Raw genomic sequence first — 20293 nt, forward strand, 5'->3', positions numbered from 1 at the left:
CTACAGGAAAATAACATTATGTAAACCATGTTAACCTGTAATCGACACATGTGGGTCCTAAGGACCCAATGGAATGTTTGCCTTAAATTACAAAGTGGTTGTTAACAATTGTGTGAAGAAATTGAAGTGGCTAACATCATGAGGGTATTAAATGTGCCAGATGAAATTGACATTGGGTCTCCAGGACCCAGGTGTGTCATTAGTAGGGACATTGAATTTTTGCGATGCGCGAAATGTGAAAAAAAAATATGCAATTTTGAACATCCTGGACACAACTACACCCCCAATGATGAAAAATGCATGAGTTTTATTCACGAAGTAATGCGAAATGTGTGCTTTTCCACGAAATGAACCCTTTTTCACGAAATAACCATGAAATATCATCAAATTAAGTAGAAAACACCCAAAAACCGGCAATCGAGGTTGTGCGCGCAAACTGTCGATTTGTAACGAAACGTTTGCCTATAGTTTCCTACCACTTGCAGCTGAAGAACGTTTTATCTTCGATCACATCAGGAAGATGCTGCAAATTGGGATTTCCCATGCACATAATCTCAGTTCAAAAACTTCGTTCCCTGTCAAGCTGCATTTTCTTCCCCCGAATGTCTACTCAACTTCCTGTTTCATTGAACTTGCTAGCTGTAGCAGCAATAAGATTTGTCTGTACCCGCACATCAAGGGAAACAAGAGTGTCATTTGTGTTCAGTCATGAATGAATTTTGTTTATCATCATGTGATTTTCAACATGTGTTGGTGTATGTGCAGTAGTGATTATTTTATTTGTAGGACAGCAAGGATATCCTTTAAATACATACAATAAATAAATCACTTGAGATATGCAATTTAGAAATGAAGTGATTTTGTGTTGATGTTTTCTTTTTGGTTAGACAGCTAACTACTTGTGTATGTGTACAGTATATGAAAATGAAGTAGTTTATCAATGTATAGCTCTTTTGTATGTTGTTTCTTCTCATAATGAAAAAGTGTGTGCCAATTTTTTTTTCACCGCTGATCTAACATTTTATTTATCGCTCTCCTCAGTTTTTATTTACCATAAATTTGTCTCCCTAGTCATTAGTGTTACTTCTTGTGTCAACATGATTTTTACAGGGGCCAAGCTACATCAAGCATTGTGAACAAAGAAGACATAGAAGGTTAGTGAACATGAATCATATACAGTTGAAAGCATATAGGAAGATTGTAATAAAGGTGAATTTGCCAATGTAGAAGAAAATGTAGATGAAGCTGAAGATCACAGTGAAACTGTCAAATCTAATTTATTTTATGGTAAAATCCAGTGTAAGTGGTCTAAATTGTTTTGACGTGAGGAAAATCACTCAGGAAAAGATACTATGTCAGCGCTCTTGCTCTAAGGATATTCCCAAACTTTAGTTATCATTTTTCTTATTCCTATGTTTTTTTAAAATTATAATTAATATTTAATTATTGGTACATATGAATGTTGGAGAGAATGATGCAACTAGTTTCTCAGATATGCTCATTTTGGTACCAGTTAGATATAGTGAAAACACATTTAACTCGTTTGTTTCCGAATTATTTACATTTGTACTTACCTTATATGCATAGCGGAACATTTTTCAACTTGGGATTATGTTTTTTTCACTCAAAGAAGCGTAATTTTTCACATTACAAGTATTTATTGGTCGTTGCTAATTCGCTTTCGTTACACACAATATGGCGGCCAAATCTTGATTGACGTTGTCTATCATCAGCTGATATGCAGTGTTTCCAAACTTATGAACCAAAAAATGCCGCACAAACTATTCATAAAAGTTTTTAAGCTAAAATTGATCCACAAACCATTCACGGAAGGTTAGGTTAGGTTCAGTTAGGTTAGGCAAACAGAAAATTAAATTGGGAAAATAAAGCTGCTCACACATCATCTTGTAAAACTACCGCATGGTTGCTACACTAACACTTATTAACCGAAAAATGATGGTTTTTAGGCTAACATTGATCCACAAACCATTCATAGAAGGTTAGGTTAGGCAAACATAGAAAATGAATTTGGAAAAAAAAACGCTCACACGTCATCTAGTAAAACTACCGTGTGGTTGCTACACTGACAGGTTTTTACATATTCGAACACACGGAACATTTGATTCTCGTAGTCGACGGTAATGGTGGCATTAGCTATCGTGCAACGGAGATACATTAATGTCGAAAATGACAGTATTTAGCACCCGAATAAGTTGCACGAATAGAAAAAACACTATTCCCAGCTTCCAAAAGTCCACAGGAACTCAATTCCATAAGTATTTTCCCGTCATTTCTCCTGTAAATTTGAAGAAATGTGTTTTCACTATATCTAACTGTTACCCTGATTTCTATATGCATATTTTGTCATAGTAAATATATTTATCAAAGGGTGCCTATTTCTTTTAATGTGAATATATTCTTTTATCATACAAACATACTGATGTTACAACTACGAATAAACACATTTCAAGGTAGCATGAACAGATTTTGTATTGTTCAAATTATTTTGTACCTAAAAAGATTAAAGTAAAGAGTTTGGGTCACAGGGACTCAGATGTGTCTTAAGTGAAACTTCTTTTTAGAGTGTCAGTTACGGGTTAACACCAAACACTTTGATATACATAGCAAGAATACAACCAATGTAAGTTAAAGCAAGCAAATTAATTTTCATTTAACGTGATTTTGTGTAATGTTTCATCCTCAGGTCTCGTGAAGGGATGGCAGATGGAGAGAAGCATGTTTTGCAATATTCTCCATTTATTTCCTATATTGAACCCAGCTTCTGGTACAAATTGTCTCAGCTGAAATTAGATGTTTACAAGCTGGAAGAAAATGCAACTAAAATCTGGGGATATTACATGATTTGTGACCCATCTGGAGTATCAACACGTTTTTGTGTGGATTTTAGTGCATTCAACAGGTAAGATAAATTACAAACATTAAAATACATAGAGAAAAATATGTTTAGGTGTATGCTTGGATGTGTGCAAGTATATGTCAATTATTCAATTAATTGTAATAATGGTATTGTTTAATGGTATGGATAAAATGTTCATGCCGTACATGTGTTAAGAGAACTTTTGGTTGTAATGTTGAAAAGGCTAAATTGTGAATGTTTGTGACTGTCGAATCGGTCATTTCATCATCGTCATCACCCAGCTTTCCCTTCCTGAACTGAATTATAATGATAATGAAGATTTATATGTAAAATGACAAAATAGGCAGAATGATGATTCATAATTTGTAGTATTGTGTTCATTTCATTCATGTTTGCTTGATCGCATTACCTGATCAAATTATTTGTTATTGGCATGTTGTGATTTTCAGTTTTTATTTGCAGTGAATATCAGCCTCAGAATAAGACATTTCCAGCATATGGAACCTTGCTAAATAAAAATACACTGGAATCTTTCAAAGAATGTGATAAGGCAAAGTTATTGGAGGAACATGGAAATGAGTTGTGGAGTGATATAACAAGTGGAAGAGCTCTTCAAAACCCCTCACTTCTGTCTCGATTCATATTGCTAACATTTGCTGTAAGTTATTTTCATGTTTACGTATACATAATTTAAAAGAAAAACTGATTACTAATGGTAGTCATCCCTGATTGATTGAAAGAATTAGGTTAGGTTGATACGAACCCAGGAAGTCAACCTTGAAAACTCTACCTTATTTATGATTTTGAAAAGATTATGTTTGATAAAACATTTGTCCTACTTGGATGGGGGTACAAGATCGGTTATTCATCCATGAAGACATATCTCACTGCTTCTCTACTTCTATAGGCTAATTGTGATAAGTGTGAACAATGAATTAACGAAAAAAGATGAGGAAACTAGAACTGAAACATTCATTCTTTACCCAGGATACAAACCTAGAAACTCTGGCTTTCTAGCATGTTATGCTACATTCACCATGGGGACTGTGAGTAATATAATGTACGTCCTTAGCTTTTTGTATGTAGCATTTATCTACATTTGAATGAAATTCATGTGTGTTGTTTTTAATCAGATTTTTGAATACAGTACCACCCAATATGGTGTAATGATCGAATCACTACATGATCCTTTTTTTCATTGTATATTCTATATTATTTTTTATTTAGTGACAGTTATACTTTTTTTATGCAGTTTCCAATGTAACCTGCTGTAGGGCGGCCTGCGTGACAGTGAAAGCCAGCTTGCAGAAGGTGGTTAGTTTTAAAATCTTGTCCTTTCAAACCTGAAGGGGGTGGAAAAGTGGAGTTTACTGGATTTTTCGAATCTCCTATATAAGGAAAACAATTGAAGAGCAGGGGTTGGCATTCTTACATTTTTTTTTTGGCAAGAGGGGAGACCTTGGAAGGTTCTCTCTCTCGGTGCCAGTGGAGTGGCTGTGGCTAGTCTCAAGGGCTAGTGGTAACGGTTTAACCATTTTTTCATAGGAAAGTCGTTTGGTGTCAAGCCAGTTTTCAGTGGACATTGTTATTGTTCTTAGAGAAACGTCGTATCCGAGGGGATTAAGGGACACGTTCATTTTCAAATATATATCTATCCGTTGGTGAAAAGCCAAGTACCTTGTTGCGTGAAATTATTTGTTTATAATTGTATATTTGACATTGTCAAGGTGTCCGGTTTTTATTTAATCTGGGATTAAAGGGACAGTGGCAGGGTGGAAAAAGAATCAACACAGTTTTATCAGAATTTCACATAATTTGTTGTGATTTCAAACAAGTTTAGTCTCTTTTTGAGTGGCAATTTATAAAACAAACAAGAGAGGGAGGGAAATAGAGAAACATGTCATGTATACAAGTGTTAAGCTTGATACATTTTTGAACTAGTACCGCTGGTCTAGGCCAGTGTACGAACTACAAACCTCTGTTATATGTGTTTTAGTTAAAGAAAATCATGTCAATTTTTATGTGGGGGTTATTCCTTATGTAATTCTTTGTATATATTTAAGCAACGAAATAAATAGTCTTGCTATATATTTCTAAACTGAACATCTGGGCTATCATTCAAAGATAAAAGAACTGAGTTTTCCCTAATAACCATGGTAAAGAATATGGTAGTTATTCAATGTCTTTAATTCGATTGAACCGTTTTGTTAGTTATTGATTGTGTAATGCAACTTATTTGCCTGGGCAAGTAACGAAAACAAGTAACATGTCGAGCCAAGGCAGGTTACTCTCTTCAGAAGCAAATAAAGCATAACAATGGACATATGCATTGATTCCAGAGGATAATGTTTTATTCAGGTAATATTCTGGTACCCTTACATTCAGTCAATTTAAAAATTACACTTTACCAGTGAAAAATCACATTGGTATCAGGGTTTGAAGCTAAACTTACAATATTTAGGTACCATTACCTTATCACCAAATATCATTCGACAGCACAATGTTAGACATCATAGATACATGTACTTTCAAAGTCTCGGTTGCGTGGCTTTTTGTACACCCTGTATATGTATTCTATTTGTGGTAATAAGACTTGCCAAAAGTGAATGAAATATTCATGACCCATTCATCCTTTTTCTGGCAAGCATAGTAACAATTTTGAAGTACCAAAGTTCACTGAGATTAATTTGTTCATTTTCAGTAGATAATTTCATTCTTATATTGTTTTTTTTCTCTCTCTCTGCAGGATCTGAAGAAGTTTCATTACTGTTATTGGTTTGGGTTTCCTGCTTCCAACTATCCACCTGTACATGTACTAAAATCCAGGAGTAAATTGAATGATTTTTTAACTAGTGATCAGGTAGATATTCGCCAGATTACTTTATAGGAAAATAGATATTAAAAGGCCAGATTGGCACTGGAACTTTTCAAAGAATATTGCTATAAGGTATTAATCTAGGCACAGATGAATATATCATGGTGTTTGCCCCTTCATCCATTTTATCATGCCGTCATTCATCCTCATCAGTACTATTAACCCAAGAAGTAGAAAAAAATGACAACAAGTAACTGATTTGTAAGGAACTTACAAAAATTGATGATCCAAATGTCAGAGTATCGGGAGGGTTGAAGAAAATCGCATACAGTTTACTATTATCAAATCAGTTGACCCCTGCTCCCCTGTAAATTTACAGAATTAATTTGATTACAGGTAAAAATAAAGAGCTGATGCACTACTATTAAATCTATTCTTTGTGTAATAATATTTGCCTTCTTTAGAACATCTGACTACCATGCGAGATACCCGGGTTGGATCCCTAGCAAGGGAGAACCAGGATTTTTTCCACCTGTAGAAGCAGCTCCGGTGCCCACACTCTGGGGAAAAGGTGGTGAGGGGAATGGTACTGCCCCCATCTTCAGCCGTGATCAAGAAAGTGTGGGGCCCTAACTCCACACCCCCTATGCACCTTCATGGCATGGTGCAAAGCACAGGGAGACGCCAATCTCTGTGGTGTAGTTGTTCATGTTAAAAGCTACAAAGGCATGTTTTTTGTATTATTATTATTATTATATTTTCCAAACTCCGTGGCAGAGTGGTTAGCGCAGTGCAGTATGATACCAGGAGTCCCATGTTCAAATCCTGACCTGCAGCTTCTTTGTGAGTGTCACCACCATTCATCCTCATTCTTGCGATAGCAAAACGTGGCAAAAAAGCAAAGTAAAATAAAACAAATCAAGTATTATTAATAAAGGCTCCTTTTCTACTCTTTGGGTTAGATGAAAGTACGAAACAAAAACACCCATGCAATGACTGGACTCAAATCCAGACTCACTGTTTGTGAGATCTTCAAATGTTCATCTGAATTCCAGGTAGACATAGAAATATTTTTGTGCTTGTCCCATTACTTTTTCATCATCCAACCTCATTGTTGTGATCTGAAATTAACAAAAATTTGAAAAATCATGTTTGGGAATGGTTAGTGCATTAAAATCTGCCAAATATAACACTTTTCTGCATATATCTAGGTGTTGCATGCCTTGATGAAAAAATCTTTAATAACATTCACTTCGTTAAAAACAAAGATTTGAATGCATTTTTTTGTGCAGTTTATGAATGAATCATATTTGACTAATTTGCATTCTTCTCTATATTACAGAAGAAAAAGCTTCAGGAGGCATATGGCACTGTTGATAATGTTATCCAAAGTGGATATTGTGTCATAAAACTCGATGGTGAAAATGTTTCAATTTTGCCTCTAAAGGAGTTTGGTCAATTTATGGAAGATGGAAGTAATGTGTGTTTAGCTTTCTCTGATCCATGTATGCTCTCTGACTATCCTGGCTGGCCTCTGAGAAATCTGCTTACTTTGGTTACGTATCATTGGTGAGTCTTTTAATATTAAAACTTTCTCTTTCCATTGCTTTTGCATTGATATATTAATGATATAGGTGCTATTCACAGGATGTTTACATTTTTGTCTGTGTTCGGTGTGGGAGGAGATGCTACATCCGGTTTTGAAAAAAAAACATGGATTTCAAAGGTGTAAGGGTAATTAATCCGGTCCCTGGCCGTACGACCTGCACATATTTTGAGGTGGACGAGTTTTCTATTTTGACCCATTTAGGGCATGCCTAAAGAAAGAAAAAAATCTTGGGTAGACATCTGGCATACCGGGCCCAAGTTTTCTAGGGGCCCATAAATTCAAGATGGCCGCCTCTTCACGCACCAACAAAAGAAATCGACCATAACTCCTTTAAAATTGGTTTTTGAAAATTTTGCATAGAGATATATTCTGTTCAGAATTGAAAACTGAACAAAAAATATTTGTACAGTTTTTTTTTCATATCTTGCACTGTTATCCAGTCAAAGAATTCCGTACGCTTTTGTATCATTTGTATTTATCCGCCCTTCTGGCACCTTTTCTGATCCTATTCCTGTGTTTTTTCCTATTTGGATATGAACCCTTTTGTGTACAACTCAAGCCAACTCTCCCGACTCCGGTCCCTCATTATTTCCTTCACCAAATCTGTTTGTCACACACGTTTCTTACATTCATGCCTGGTATTAGTCCTAACTCCTAAAAGCCTGATGCCCAAACTCCTAAAAGCCTGATGCCCAAACTCCCTTTCTCGGCCTTGCCCCCCAATATTCGCCCTTAGCAAGAAATTTTGCTGCCGAACTAACCCTAACTATGTACAAATCACAGCTCCATTGGGCTCGAGAACGCTCGATTTCCATCCAGTCCCTCACTAAAATCCTCCTACTGACCCCAGGCAACAACAACAACCAAATAAACACACTCTGGAACCTTTCCCAGTCCATTGCCCACAACCTCAACCAGAAACACCTGCAAAAACTTTCCATTCTCTGCCGACAAGCCCTGAATGCAGGATGCACCCTCCCCCTCCCACCACAACACCAACACAAAAGTACATGTCCCTTACTTCCAGACCCACCCTTGCTGCTACCAACTCCACTCCAACCTACCATCTCCAACTATGCCCCACCCTCCCACCACACCACAGAAGAGCACCAGACCTCCGACAAAAGATGCCCCCAGCATATTGGCATTCCTCACCCCCAACCACCCACTGACTGCACCTCCGACTTGAACCTCTCCAATCACAACCTCACAATAATTGACGTTCTTTCCAAAGGTCTCACCTTCTCCCCAGCCTCCACCCCTAACAATTTCCGGCTACTATTTGACATGCAAACTTTCACCCGCAGACTTAGGTGGATGTATTTTTGGGCCAAGAAACCCCCCCTCCAATGCTAATCCCTCACACATACACCCCAGTTTCCTCCAATTCTGCCCCCCTTCCCAACAACCACCCCCTTGAAAGATACATCACTTCTATTGTCAACAATGTTTCCGACAGTACATACCTCCAAAACTCCTCTTTCCACCACAATCTAACCCCAGCCCAGCACAAAGCCCTCTGGTCCCTCTGCAACAACCCGGACATCAAAATCCTCCCTGCCGATAAAGGGTCCACCACAGTAGTCATGAACTCCTCTGACTACGTGGCAGAAGCCTTCACCCCCCAACCTCCAAAACATCTCGGTCCGAAACACTCCCACCCCTTCCACACCACTCCCCCCCAGCTCACAGGTGCAACAAACCCAAATGCAAGACCTGCCCCATACTTATCACCTCCCCCAACCTCCTGATCCCCACAGTAGCAGATGAGTTCACCCTTCACCCTAAGGCACCTGCCACTCATCCAACCTAATTTACACCCTCATCTGCCAAATCTGCGGCAACTTCTACTTAGGCGAAACCTCCACCCGCTTAAACCTAAGGATCAATAATCACCATTCCTCCACCCAAAACTCCATCATCCATCTCCCCCCCCCCCCCGCTCTGACACATCTTTCCGCAGGCGCTGGGAAAGGGCCTACATAACAGGCACGCACGCCACTATCTATACCCCCTGGACTCAACCTAGCCAACCAGTAACCCTTTCCTCTCCTCCCCACCCACCTTACAGTAAACACTGGTTAAAGTACTTTTTGTTATCTATCAACTGTTTCTGGCAACACTGATCGTAGAGACGCTACAGTCAGTATTCTGAGCCTCTTCTCTAAGTAACGCCGATCTTTCTCCTTCAACTTGAAAATGCGACTCAGATCGCGAAATATAGAATAATTTCTCTTCGTGTGGTAAGTGTTTACTGTCTCCTTCATCATTAATATATAATATATATATACACACACACACACACACACACACACACACACACACAAAGGTGTTGGCTGGTTGGGGTAGGAGATGGATAATCACATCAATGCACATCAATAACCACCACTCCTCCACCCACAACCTGGACTTCACTGTCACCGTCCACACCAACCACCACAACATCAGTTTCAACGACTGCTTCCGGTTAGCGATTATCCATCTCCTACCCCAACCAGATAACACCTATGTTCGCAAAAGATGGGAGAGGGCCTATATATCGGCCATGAGTGCAACCACTCCACCTGGCCTGAACAAGGCCACCCAGTAATGCCCATTCCTCACCCACCGTCCCTCCCAGCTCATCCCACACACTCACAGTTTATGACGAGCCTGGTGACGAAACAGTGTTTTTTTCGTTCTAAGCACCGCTTCTTCTACGATGGGGACCTGGCAACTCTGCAGGGCCCCAACTTCCGGTTCCGTTTCTTTCTCCTCACAATGATGCTACGAAGTTAGCGTAAATTTTGAATTTTTCTACTGTCCGGTGAGTGTTTCCTTTTACCTTATTTGATTTATATATATATATGGCAACAGTGAAATCCACACCAATAGCTATAACACCACCTTCAATAACTGCTTCCGTGTTGCCATCATCCATCTTCCCCCCCCCCCCCCGCTCTGACATATATTTCCGCAGGCGCTGGGAAAGGGCCTACATAACAGGCACGCACGCCACTATACCGACTCAACCTAGCCAACCAGTAACCCTTTCCTCTCCTCCCCAAAACTACCCACCCACCTTACAGTAAACACTGGTGAAAGTACTTCTCGTCATCTATCAACTGTTTCTGGCAACACTGATCGTAGAGACGCTACGGTCAGTATTCTGTGCCTCTTCTCTTAGTAACGCCGGTCTTTCTTCTTCAACTTGATAATGCAACATAGATCGCGAAATATAGAATAATTTCTCTTCGTGTGGTAAGTGTTTACTGTCTCCTTCATCATTAGTGTGTGTGTATATATATCTGTGTGTGGGGGGGGGGGCACGGTGGCTCAGTCGGTAACGCGTCTGACTACCATGCTCAAGGTCCCGGGTTCGATCCCCGGCCGGTTCAAATCCGGGAACTTTTCTAACGAGGGTAGCGGCCCCGGTGCCCACCCAGCATCGAATAACATGGGTACCTGGGGGAAACCCTGGGGGGTAAAGGCAGTCAGGGGCGTGATGCTGATCACATCACTCCCACTCACGACCAGATCAAGAAAGTGTGGGGCATTACCCCCACACCCCCTATATGCCTTCATGGCGTGGTGCTAAGCACAGGGGAGCACTTTACCTTTTTACCTTTATATATATATATATATATATATATATATATATATATATATATATATATATATATATATATATATATATATTGTAACCCCGTTTTCCTGGGGTTAGAGAGGTTACAGGGAAGTTTCATTTAAACATTTAGGTAGAGCTAATAATGTTTGATGGCTGAACCTGCTCCGTAGGAGGGTAGAGATATGGAAAGTTGGTGTAAGGTTATTCACGCTTGTTCATACCTGGTAGATGTGTGTGATGTCTTGTCCTGATGCTTCTCGCAGACCGAATCGTGACAGTTCCAAGGTTCTATCCAGCGACCCTCAGTTCACCTAGCCAAGCGATCCCTTGCGCCTTGTAGCATGCTAGGCAGCGGTAACTCCGTGTTCCATCGTCGTAGTTAGCAGTGTAACGTGTTGTAATCGGACTAGTTATCCATGTAGCGTCGATGAGTGTCAGAATCAAAAGAGCTCGAGCTCCGGGTAGGAGCTTGCTTTTATCATTCTAGGCGTCGAAAGGTTGTTAAACCTTTCAAACGCGGTAGATCCTGTTTAGATCCACGCGTTTGCCTTTCCAGTTCCTTGTTTTACGGAAGTTACAAGTTAGCGCTAGCGCATTCTTGGGATCACTCGCTGGTCGGACAAGTTCAGGAAATAAACAAGTGTGAATATTAACATGACGAGGTTTTCTCGGTTTAATGGTCTCCATATCTCTACATTCCCCTTGTTGAAATAATCGAACCACTCTGTGATGGTCGACTACCTCGGCCGGAGTAGGTTATATTTAAAAATTATGATTTATTAACAAATCAAACTCGTAAAAAAAAAACAATACAGTAAATCACTAGAAGAATCGCATCACCATAAAAAAAAAATTGAAATCACCAGAATAGTCATATCATATCGTGGCACCAAACACCGTTGAGAAAAAAAATAGAAAAACACGTAGAATAATAAAAAAAAATTAAATTGTAGGTCATAGCCTCGTATATACTCAAAAAGTACGAGCACAACAACTAAGTTCTGAGGCATGGATAAAATAATTACTTAAGTGTAACACTGAACTAGTTTTGATTGAGTGATGACAGCACAATAATAATAAAAAAAAAAACACACGTCAGCACAGGGTGAAGAAACGCCGGGAACCGCAAGCGGTTGTATTTACTGTTTGCTGAGTTCAAAGTACACTCGGTGGAACATACACAATGCTGGGCGGAGCCTTGAGGTATGTTACCTATGGCAACTCTGTAAACTGCATGCCGCCATAGGCTGGACGTGCTGTGCAGCTGACGATAATAAAAAAACACAAAAGAAAGAGACGTATCTCTAATCCAATATGGGTAGCACCCATGGGCACTAACTTTGGCACTGTAAATGACATATGTTTGTATTAATTGCGTGTGCCTTACGGTACTTGCAGTAGCTGAGCACCGGAACACTTGTAGCCGATGTAAGATAACAATAAGTATCATGTGTCGTCAGTAAACAAGTGCAGGATGCACGGAGTGGGCGTGGCCTGTCGATGAAGATCGCCGTGACGTCAGCGAAGTTGAGTCTGGAAGTCAAATTTGCGATGGCGCTTTGGGTCAAGAGACGTCCTGGGTAAAGCGCTCCACGTCTGGGTCGCGGCGTAGGAGATGGAAAAATCAGCCAGGGGTCCGGACGGGAACGGGTCCTTGTTGGTGCTGGAACTCCACAAGATCGTCGTCGGTCTCTGCGATGAGCCTAGGTCTGTCGCTCGATGGTACAAGCCAGTGGTCGTCATGGGTCCGGTAGCATCCGTGGTGATGAGAAAATGAAACAAGCGCAAAAAGGGAGAAATTAGGAAAAAGCAAAAGGTAGTGGAGCAGGGTTACAATAAATGATGACGGGTTATAAAATCGATTGAAAAAGGACTTTCAGTTAAAACTGGTGAATTATTTTGGGGGGGAGGGGAGGTAATGTCTAATTTGAATGACGGCGAAGGGGCGTTATTGCTTATTTGACGTAGAGTTTTTAAGGGGACCTGTTTATGATTAACAGGTTTACCTGAAGAAAAGTTCGCCGGGGCAACGGGGGGGGGGAGTAGGTGTAATAATTCCATGTTGTAAGGAAAGTTCGCCGGGGGGGAATGGGGGGGGGAATTTGAATAGTCGGCTTAGCCGGGAATGAAATGAGAAAAGAAAGGAGAATTCAGCGATAATAGAACGAACTAAGTGATTACGAGACATTTCCTTCTGTAATATGTGTAAATGTCGTTTATAAAAGCAATTGCAAAAATTTTACGTGTCTTGTGGACAAAGGTTTAAGCGCCTTCGATTCGCTGCTAATAAAAAAAATTGAAAAGAAGTGAAAAAGAGTAAGTAATATGTTTGTGTATGAGTTCGTTGAAAAATACAGTAGATTGTAATTTCATGGGATATGAGCTATACCATGTTGTATGCTATCACTATTTGAACTATAAAATTAAAGGAGAGAGTGGGAACATTTGCCTATATTTATTTTATGCTTTATTAACATATTTAGTGCATTGCAGGTTTCAAAGAAGCAGTTCGCGGTACACCTGAGCGTAAATAAAAAAAATTGCTATGGCCAAAAAGCCAATTGTTCAAGCAAGTTCTACGCAGTTCATTTGTTCTTTAGATCATTGATCTTGTTCTATCTTAGTTCATTCGTTCTTTATTTCTTTATTTCTTTGTACTTTTTTCTTCATTTGAGCGTATATGTACCAGCAAATGGGGGGAAAAAAAATATTTGCTAGTTAGGATCATAAACACACTAAGTACTTATTAGTCAAATCAGCTAAGTGATATGTTCTGACTATTACTATGCGTTTAAACGCAAAATATAAAGTAACATTAAAATATCTGTAAAAAAAATTAATTATTAGGCAAGAGATGTATTATAAATGTTCCGACGATTGAGATAGCATTCTATAATCCTGGTCTTGTTAAAAATAAAAATAACCATGTTGTATTAAAAATAAAAATGAGTTCGTTCTAACGCAGAAATGCAGTGCGTGCACTGGAAGTGGAAAGAGGGGGGAGGGGAGTCGATGAGCGTGAGAAAATGCTGGATCATGCATGTGCAATGTACGCAACGAGGAGCGAGGAGGCTAAAGCGAGTGACAACGGAATGGCGTGTTAATGAATGTTAGTGGGGTTATCATGGCACTAGTCGTAGCGGGCTTTGAGTCTAGAAATAGTAATAGTGTCAGTCTTTTGTTTACTTCTGCCGTCGATGAAAGTTACTTCGTAGGAATTCTCGTTAACTTTGCGAAGAATAGTTCCTTTGTACTTATAAGAGGACGCAAAGGCTTTTGACACGCCTGGAGTTGGAGTGGCATCTAGAATCCATACATGTTGTCCTGGTGAGTACTGTATTTTCCTAGAAGTGCTGTCTGCGTACTTTTTCTGCTGTTCGTAACGCTTATTCAAGTTGTCATGTGCGGTCTTTCGTATGGAGGTCAGGAGTTCAAGTCTCTGTGCGTTCGTCTGGGAAACATTGTCGGGGTTCGAAGGAAGGACAGCGTCAGCTAAGATCCTTGGGTTGTAGCCAAATAAAGTAAAATACGGGCTCTGGAGGGATCCAGAATGGATTGTAACGTTGTGGCTGAACGCTGCGCTAGCTAAATAGTCACACCACGAAGCCTTCTTCTCTAATACAAAAACTCTCATAACTTTCTTCAAGTAACTAAATGAACTTTCAACTAATCCATTCGTGAAATGGGCACAAGTATCTACATATTTTAGTTGTACGCCTGTAAGATTAGCTAACTCTCGTAAGAGTAAACTTGAATTGGGTGTTGAACGATCTAAATAGATCGTCTCTGGGATGCCATGAACTAAAAAGACTTTCTCAACTAGGGCTGTTGCTATGTTTTGTGCATCGTGATTAGCCAAAGGAGCTGTAATTACATACCTTGTACAACTATCGACTACTGATAGGAAATATTTGTATTTGTGCGTTTTTGAAGAGACTAAAGGACCACATACGTCAATATGAATTCGTTGGAAAGGAATTTGGGCTGGTTGAAATGTTTGCAGCGTATGCGGTTTAGAACCTTGTGGTTTCTTTGAAATCTGACAAGGGATGCAATGTCTAACCTTATCGTACACAAATTTCTTCATATTAGGGAAAAAGTAGCGCATAAGCATTAAATTATATGTCTTTTGAGCACCTTGGTGACTTCCGTTCATTTTGTGTGCATGAATAAGGTCGAAAACTTGATTTCTTACTGCATGAGGAATACAAAGTCTATCCCTATTACCAGTTTTGATTTTATTAGTCCTATATAAGACTCCATTTTTGAGTACATAAGAATACGAAAGCTTTTCTAGTTTAGGGTCACTAGCTTTATCTTTGTTTTCTAATACATCAATAATGTCTCTGAAATAGGGGTCTTTACGTTGTTCTGAACTAATATCAAAATCTGCTGCTTGTGCATGAAATACTTGATGAAAGAATAAGTCATCATCATCATCATCATCTTTCTTGTCATGATTAGTCTTGTCAAGCGGTAAACTTGCACGGGAGAGTGCATCCGCAAGTTCATTTTTACTAGCGCTGACATGCCTTATTTCGAAATCAAAATTCTGAAAATAATGGGCTCTTCTTCCTAAAATAGAACTATGGTGTTTAGTTGAACGAAGATAGGATAAGGCTTTGTTGTCTGTGAGAACCACAAAATGTTGATTCATAAGAAAAAATTTGAAAGTTTTCAATACATAATATGCACCTGCAATTTCGAGTGAAAATGTGTCAGCTCTTTTCTCTGTGTCTGTTAAGGCTCGTGAACAATAGGCACATGGATGTAAATTTCCTTCGTCATCAGGCTGTAACAGCGATCCTCCGATGCCAATTCCGCTCGCGTCAATGTATACATATGAGGGGCGTTTAGGGTCATAAGGGCGGAGGATAGGGGCGGACGTGATCATTTCTTTCAGTGTTTCGAAGCTCTTCTGGTGTTCATCAGTCCATTGAAACTTAACATTCTTTTTAAGAAGCTTGAATAAACATTCTGTTGGTCCTGCAAAACCTTGCACAAATCGTCGAATGAAATTGACAAGTCCTAGAAAACTACGAAGCTTGCGTTTGGTGGTAGGGGTGGGATATTCCAAAATAGCTTTAAGAATGTGTTCTGAAATTTTAACTCCCTTTTGAGATACCAAATTACCAAGGACTTTAACTTCGGTAAAAGCTAGCCTACACTTAGAGGGTGATAATTTAAGGGATGCTGTTCGTAACTTTTGAAACACTCTGTCCAGTATGTTAAGCATGTGTGGGAGATTTGAACTGTAAATAATAATATCATCAGTGTAAACAGAAAGTTCTGAACTGTCTATTCCGCTAAGGGCAAGTTCACTTACGCGATTCATTACACCGGGGGATGTTTTCAATCCCTGGCATAACCTTGCATACCTAAAACTACCCAGATTGTTAATAGAAAAGGCGGTAATGTCCCTAGAACGCTCTGTTAATGATACCTGAAAGAATGCACTGGACAGATCTAGAATTGAGTAATATTTCTTTCCAGCCATCTCTGTCATGATGGTTTTTATGTCTGGGGATTGTAAGGAAATCGGAGCTATTATCCTGTTTAGGTCGCGGAGGTCAGAGATAAAACGGTAAGTCCCATTGGGTTTCTTAACTAATAGGACTGGGTGTCGATAGGGACTCCCTTCACAGCGTTCTATAACACCTTGGTCTAGTAATTTCTGAACTTCCTGTTTCATGGGTTCTCGGTAATGAAAAGGAATAGGGTAGGTTTTGGCATACACTGGGGTGTCATCTGTCAGTTTGATATCATACTCCAAAATATTAGTTTTAGTCAATTTATCCCCTGGCCAGAGAAAAATATCTGCATACGTGTATGCGAGCTTTAGGATTTTTTCTCTTTCTTCTCGGGGAATATCAGGGTTAACTGTGAGGAGGGAGGGGTCAAATTTCTTTTGACTGTCACTAAGTTGTTGCTTTACTGTAGTATTTTCATTACAAGAGTATGAAAATGCAACATCTTCACTTTTTTCCCAAACGGAAGTAACGTCAGTTAAAATTTCACATGTCGATATTTCGCCTACTATTGTGTCACTTTCCAAAGTGATTGTGGTTTCCGTAGGGTTGTGTATGTGAATGACAGGTGACTGCGGGTTTACTGCAGCATTGGGAAGGACTACTGGATGCTGGCTCATAAGGGAAGCAGATGGGGTAAAAAGTACAGGCTTAGGGGTGTTAGGTGTCGTAGTGGTAATGTTCAAATTGATATAAGTCTTGGATCGTGGACTTAACTGAACTGTGTTTGAAAGGGTAGCTTTTCCCTCATACACATTTACATTCTCAATTTGGGTAAATATGTCATGCGACAGCTGGTGAGTCTTGTACTTTGATCTTAAAATACTATAATTAGGAGTACGTCCTAAATGACAAAGAGTAATTGTGTTGTCTTTCAACGACATTTCGCACTTCTGCGTTCGTAAAAAGTCATTTCCTAAAAGGGGAGGGACGTTAGTTGAATCTACTATTCTAAATGGGTGCGAATATTTACGCTTTCCAATTATGATAGGAAGAACGACAATTTCAGACACACTCAGTTTCGATCCGGACACACCTTGGATTGTGGATTGTACTTTGTATGTTTTTCTTTCAGTAGGGAGAAGATGGGAAGGATAAATTGAGATTTGGGAACCCACGTCAATAAGTAAATCTACCTGTTTTCCTTGTATGCTACTATTAATAAAGTATAGGCCATTTCTCTCAATTATAGGAACTTTATCTAATCTGCTATTATCTTCGATTTCGTTCCTGCAAGTCGAAGACGATTTTAGTTTAAATCACTGTCTCGTTGTGGCTTGTAAAAGCAATTGTCGCTCTCATGATTATAACGACCGCAAAACCTGCAGGCTGAGGTATTTGCATCGTCGCGATTAGCCTGATCTCGACGTTGAAACCTCTTGTTACTATTACCTCTGAACTGGCCTCGTGAGTTCGACCGAAAGTTACCTCTGTGATTAGCTCTAGAATTATTATTATTTCTGTAGGAAGAGTTAGTATTCCCCTTGTTGAAACCTCTGTTATGTGCGTTTTGATTAGCTGTTTTCGCAAATTCCAGTACATTTGAGCAAAGATTGAAAAGAGAACTCGCGTTCATCTCTTCGGTTGAGTGCAGAGCTAAGGTCGAGATTTGTGACGAAAGTTTGTTTATTTCGTCACCAGAGGTAGCACTTGGAGCGTGTTCTACTCTGGGTACGGCTGGTATCGCCGCGCAGCGGGCACTATCAGAACTCGGTATATGATACATTCCTTGATACACTGTGTGAGAATTATTTACGGGTGCTGGATTGGCCTGTAGACTTTGGACTTGATGAGTCGATGGTGGGAAAAAAGGAGATGGACACTGGTTGTATGGTACAAAGTGCGGACTCGGGTTGAGTGGATTACTGGGGAGGGGGGAATAGACCTGTGCATGCGAACAGCTGTGAAGTGGTGACGGGGTGAATGTCTGGGGCAAGCTCGCCTGAGCGATTGCCTGATCTATTTCCAATTTCTCTTCCAACATACGTGAATTAATTAATGACTGCTGGCGTTCGAAATTCTGTAGGTGGGCAATTAATTCTTCTGTTCTAGCAAAATGCTTGTTGGTTAAACAGCCAATGTATTTGGCTCGCAGTCCCGTGATGATGTAAGAGAGAGTTTGTTCTTCAGTGGCGTTCGGGAAGTATTGCTGGACTAATGCCTTTTTAGCAATAACGTAGGTATGGATCGGTTCACTAATCATCTGTTTCTTTTGGAGAATTATCTGTACAGGATCTGCTGAAAGGTATGATCCCTTAAATAGCGTACTTAGCTCGTCTTTGATATGGGTGTATGTCAAGTCTACAAAATTGGGTCGTTTCTGTATGTCATGAAAATAAGTTAAAGCGGTGTCAGTCAAAAATAAAGGTAACATCTCTTTACGCTTAGCTTCCGACCATCCTGCGGCGTGTGCTACATTTTCGAACTTGAGGAAAAATGAGTCAATGTGCTTAGGGTCATTTCCGCTAAATGGTGCCGGGTATAATGCAGTTGGAATTGGGGTGGCCATGTTAGTGGTGGGAATTTCTACAGTTAAGTGATCAGAGTTATTAACAGTGTTAGAGGAAGTTGAAACGGGAGCCGGGGTACTCGCTAAGGGTTGGAGTTGGTTTTTGTTGGGTGTTTGTAGTCCAAGGACAAATTGAGGGTAATTTCTATTAGCAGACCTTAACCGTGTTAGTGGAGGGGAGGGAATTGGGGATAAAGGTCGTGAATTTATTGGATTTGCCGTGATTGCAGTTGCTAACTCTATGATTTGGTCGAGGGAGGAATCTAGGTGTTCGTGCAATGCTATCTGTGACGTATTCATAAACGAAGGTTCGTCGTGCTGACCAAAGAACAAATGAAAGTATGGGCATACAGTTATTTATGTCATTAATATATCGCTGGTCAAATAAGTATAAGCAAGTGTTCTCATTCCTGTGTGAATGATGCTTGAATACATGTTATGCAGAAGAACTAGATTTTGTTGAAAAAGGGGGGGGCTCGGCATAAAAGAAAAAGAGGGGTTGTTTTCCATAGGGTAATACACAAAATTGTCACTGGGTCTGACGCATCTTAAGCGTACTGTGGGAGTATGAATTGGAATTACTAAAAATTTTCTTTAAAAATGCTTCCAAAGTGGGAGGGAGGGGGGGAGGGAGACTAGTTTAATGTAAAGCAATTCGTACAGGAGGGTACTTAATTGCAAAAAGGGCCTGAAGCACCTCCACCATGTTGTAACCCCGTTTTCCTGGGGTTAGAGAGGTTACAGGGAAGTTTCATTTAAACATTTAGGTAGAGCTAATAATGTTTGATGGCTGAACCTGCTCCGTAGGAGGGTAGAGATATGGAAAGTTGGTGTAAGGTTATTCACGCTTGTTCATACCTGGTAGATGTGTGTGATGTCTTGTCCTGATGCTTCTCGCAGACCGAATCGTGACAGTTCCAAGGTTCTATCCAGCGACCCTCAGTTCACCTAGCCAAGCGATCCCTTGCGCCTTGTAGCATGCTAGGCAGCGGTAACTCCGTGTTCCATCGTCGTAGTTAGCAGTGTAACGTGTTGTAATCGGACTAGTTATCCATGTAGCGTCGATGAGTGTCAGAATCAAAAGAGCTCGAGCTCCGGGTAGGAGCTTGCTTTTATCATTCTAGGCGTCGAAAGGTTGTTAAACCTTTCAAACGCGGTAGATCCTGTTTAGATCCACGCGTTTGCCTTTCCAGTTCCTTGTTTTACGGAAGTTACAAGTTAGCGCATTCTTGGGATCACTCGCTGGTCGGACAAGTTCAGGAAATAAACAAGTGTGAATATTAACATGACGAGGTTTTCTCGGTTTAATGGTCTCCATATCTCTACAATATATATATATATACACAC

General features: G+C 39.9%; 1 protein-coding gene across 3 annotated transcripts in view; it reads left to right on the forward strand.

The window, feature by feature from the left end:
• Atg7 (Autophagy-related 7) overlaps positions 1-20293 on the forward strand; it is a 61412-nt gene that overhangs the window by 4233 nt on the left and 36886 nt on the right. The window contains exons 2-6 of one of the 3 annotated variants that reach the window (XM_083133363.1): positions 1111-1154; positions 2705-2920; positions 3341-3536; positions 5625-5738; positions 7036-7262. In XM_083133363.1, the coding sequence (XP_082989489.1) occupies positions 2718-2920; positions 3341-3536; positions 5625-5738; positions 7036-7262 (740 nt within the window). In that variant the 5' untranslated portion in view covers positions 1111-1154; positions 2705-2717. Of the gene's footprint in view, positions 1-1085; positions 1155-2704; positions 2921-3340; positions 3537-5624; positions 5739-7035; positions 7263-20293 lie in introns of those variants that run through there. The other 2 variants (XM_083133355.1, XM_083133368.1) reach the window with 2 other exon arrangements.

This window comes from Lepisma saccharinum, chromosome 1 (genome assembly GCF_977018435.1).
Source record: "Lepisma saccharinum chromosome 1, izLepSacc3.1, whole genome shotgun sequence".
NCBI lineage: Eukaryota > Metazoa > Arthropoda > Insecta > Zygentoma > Lepismatidae > Lepisma > Lepisma saccharinum.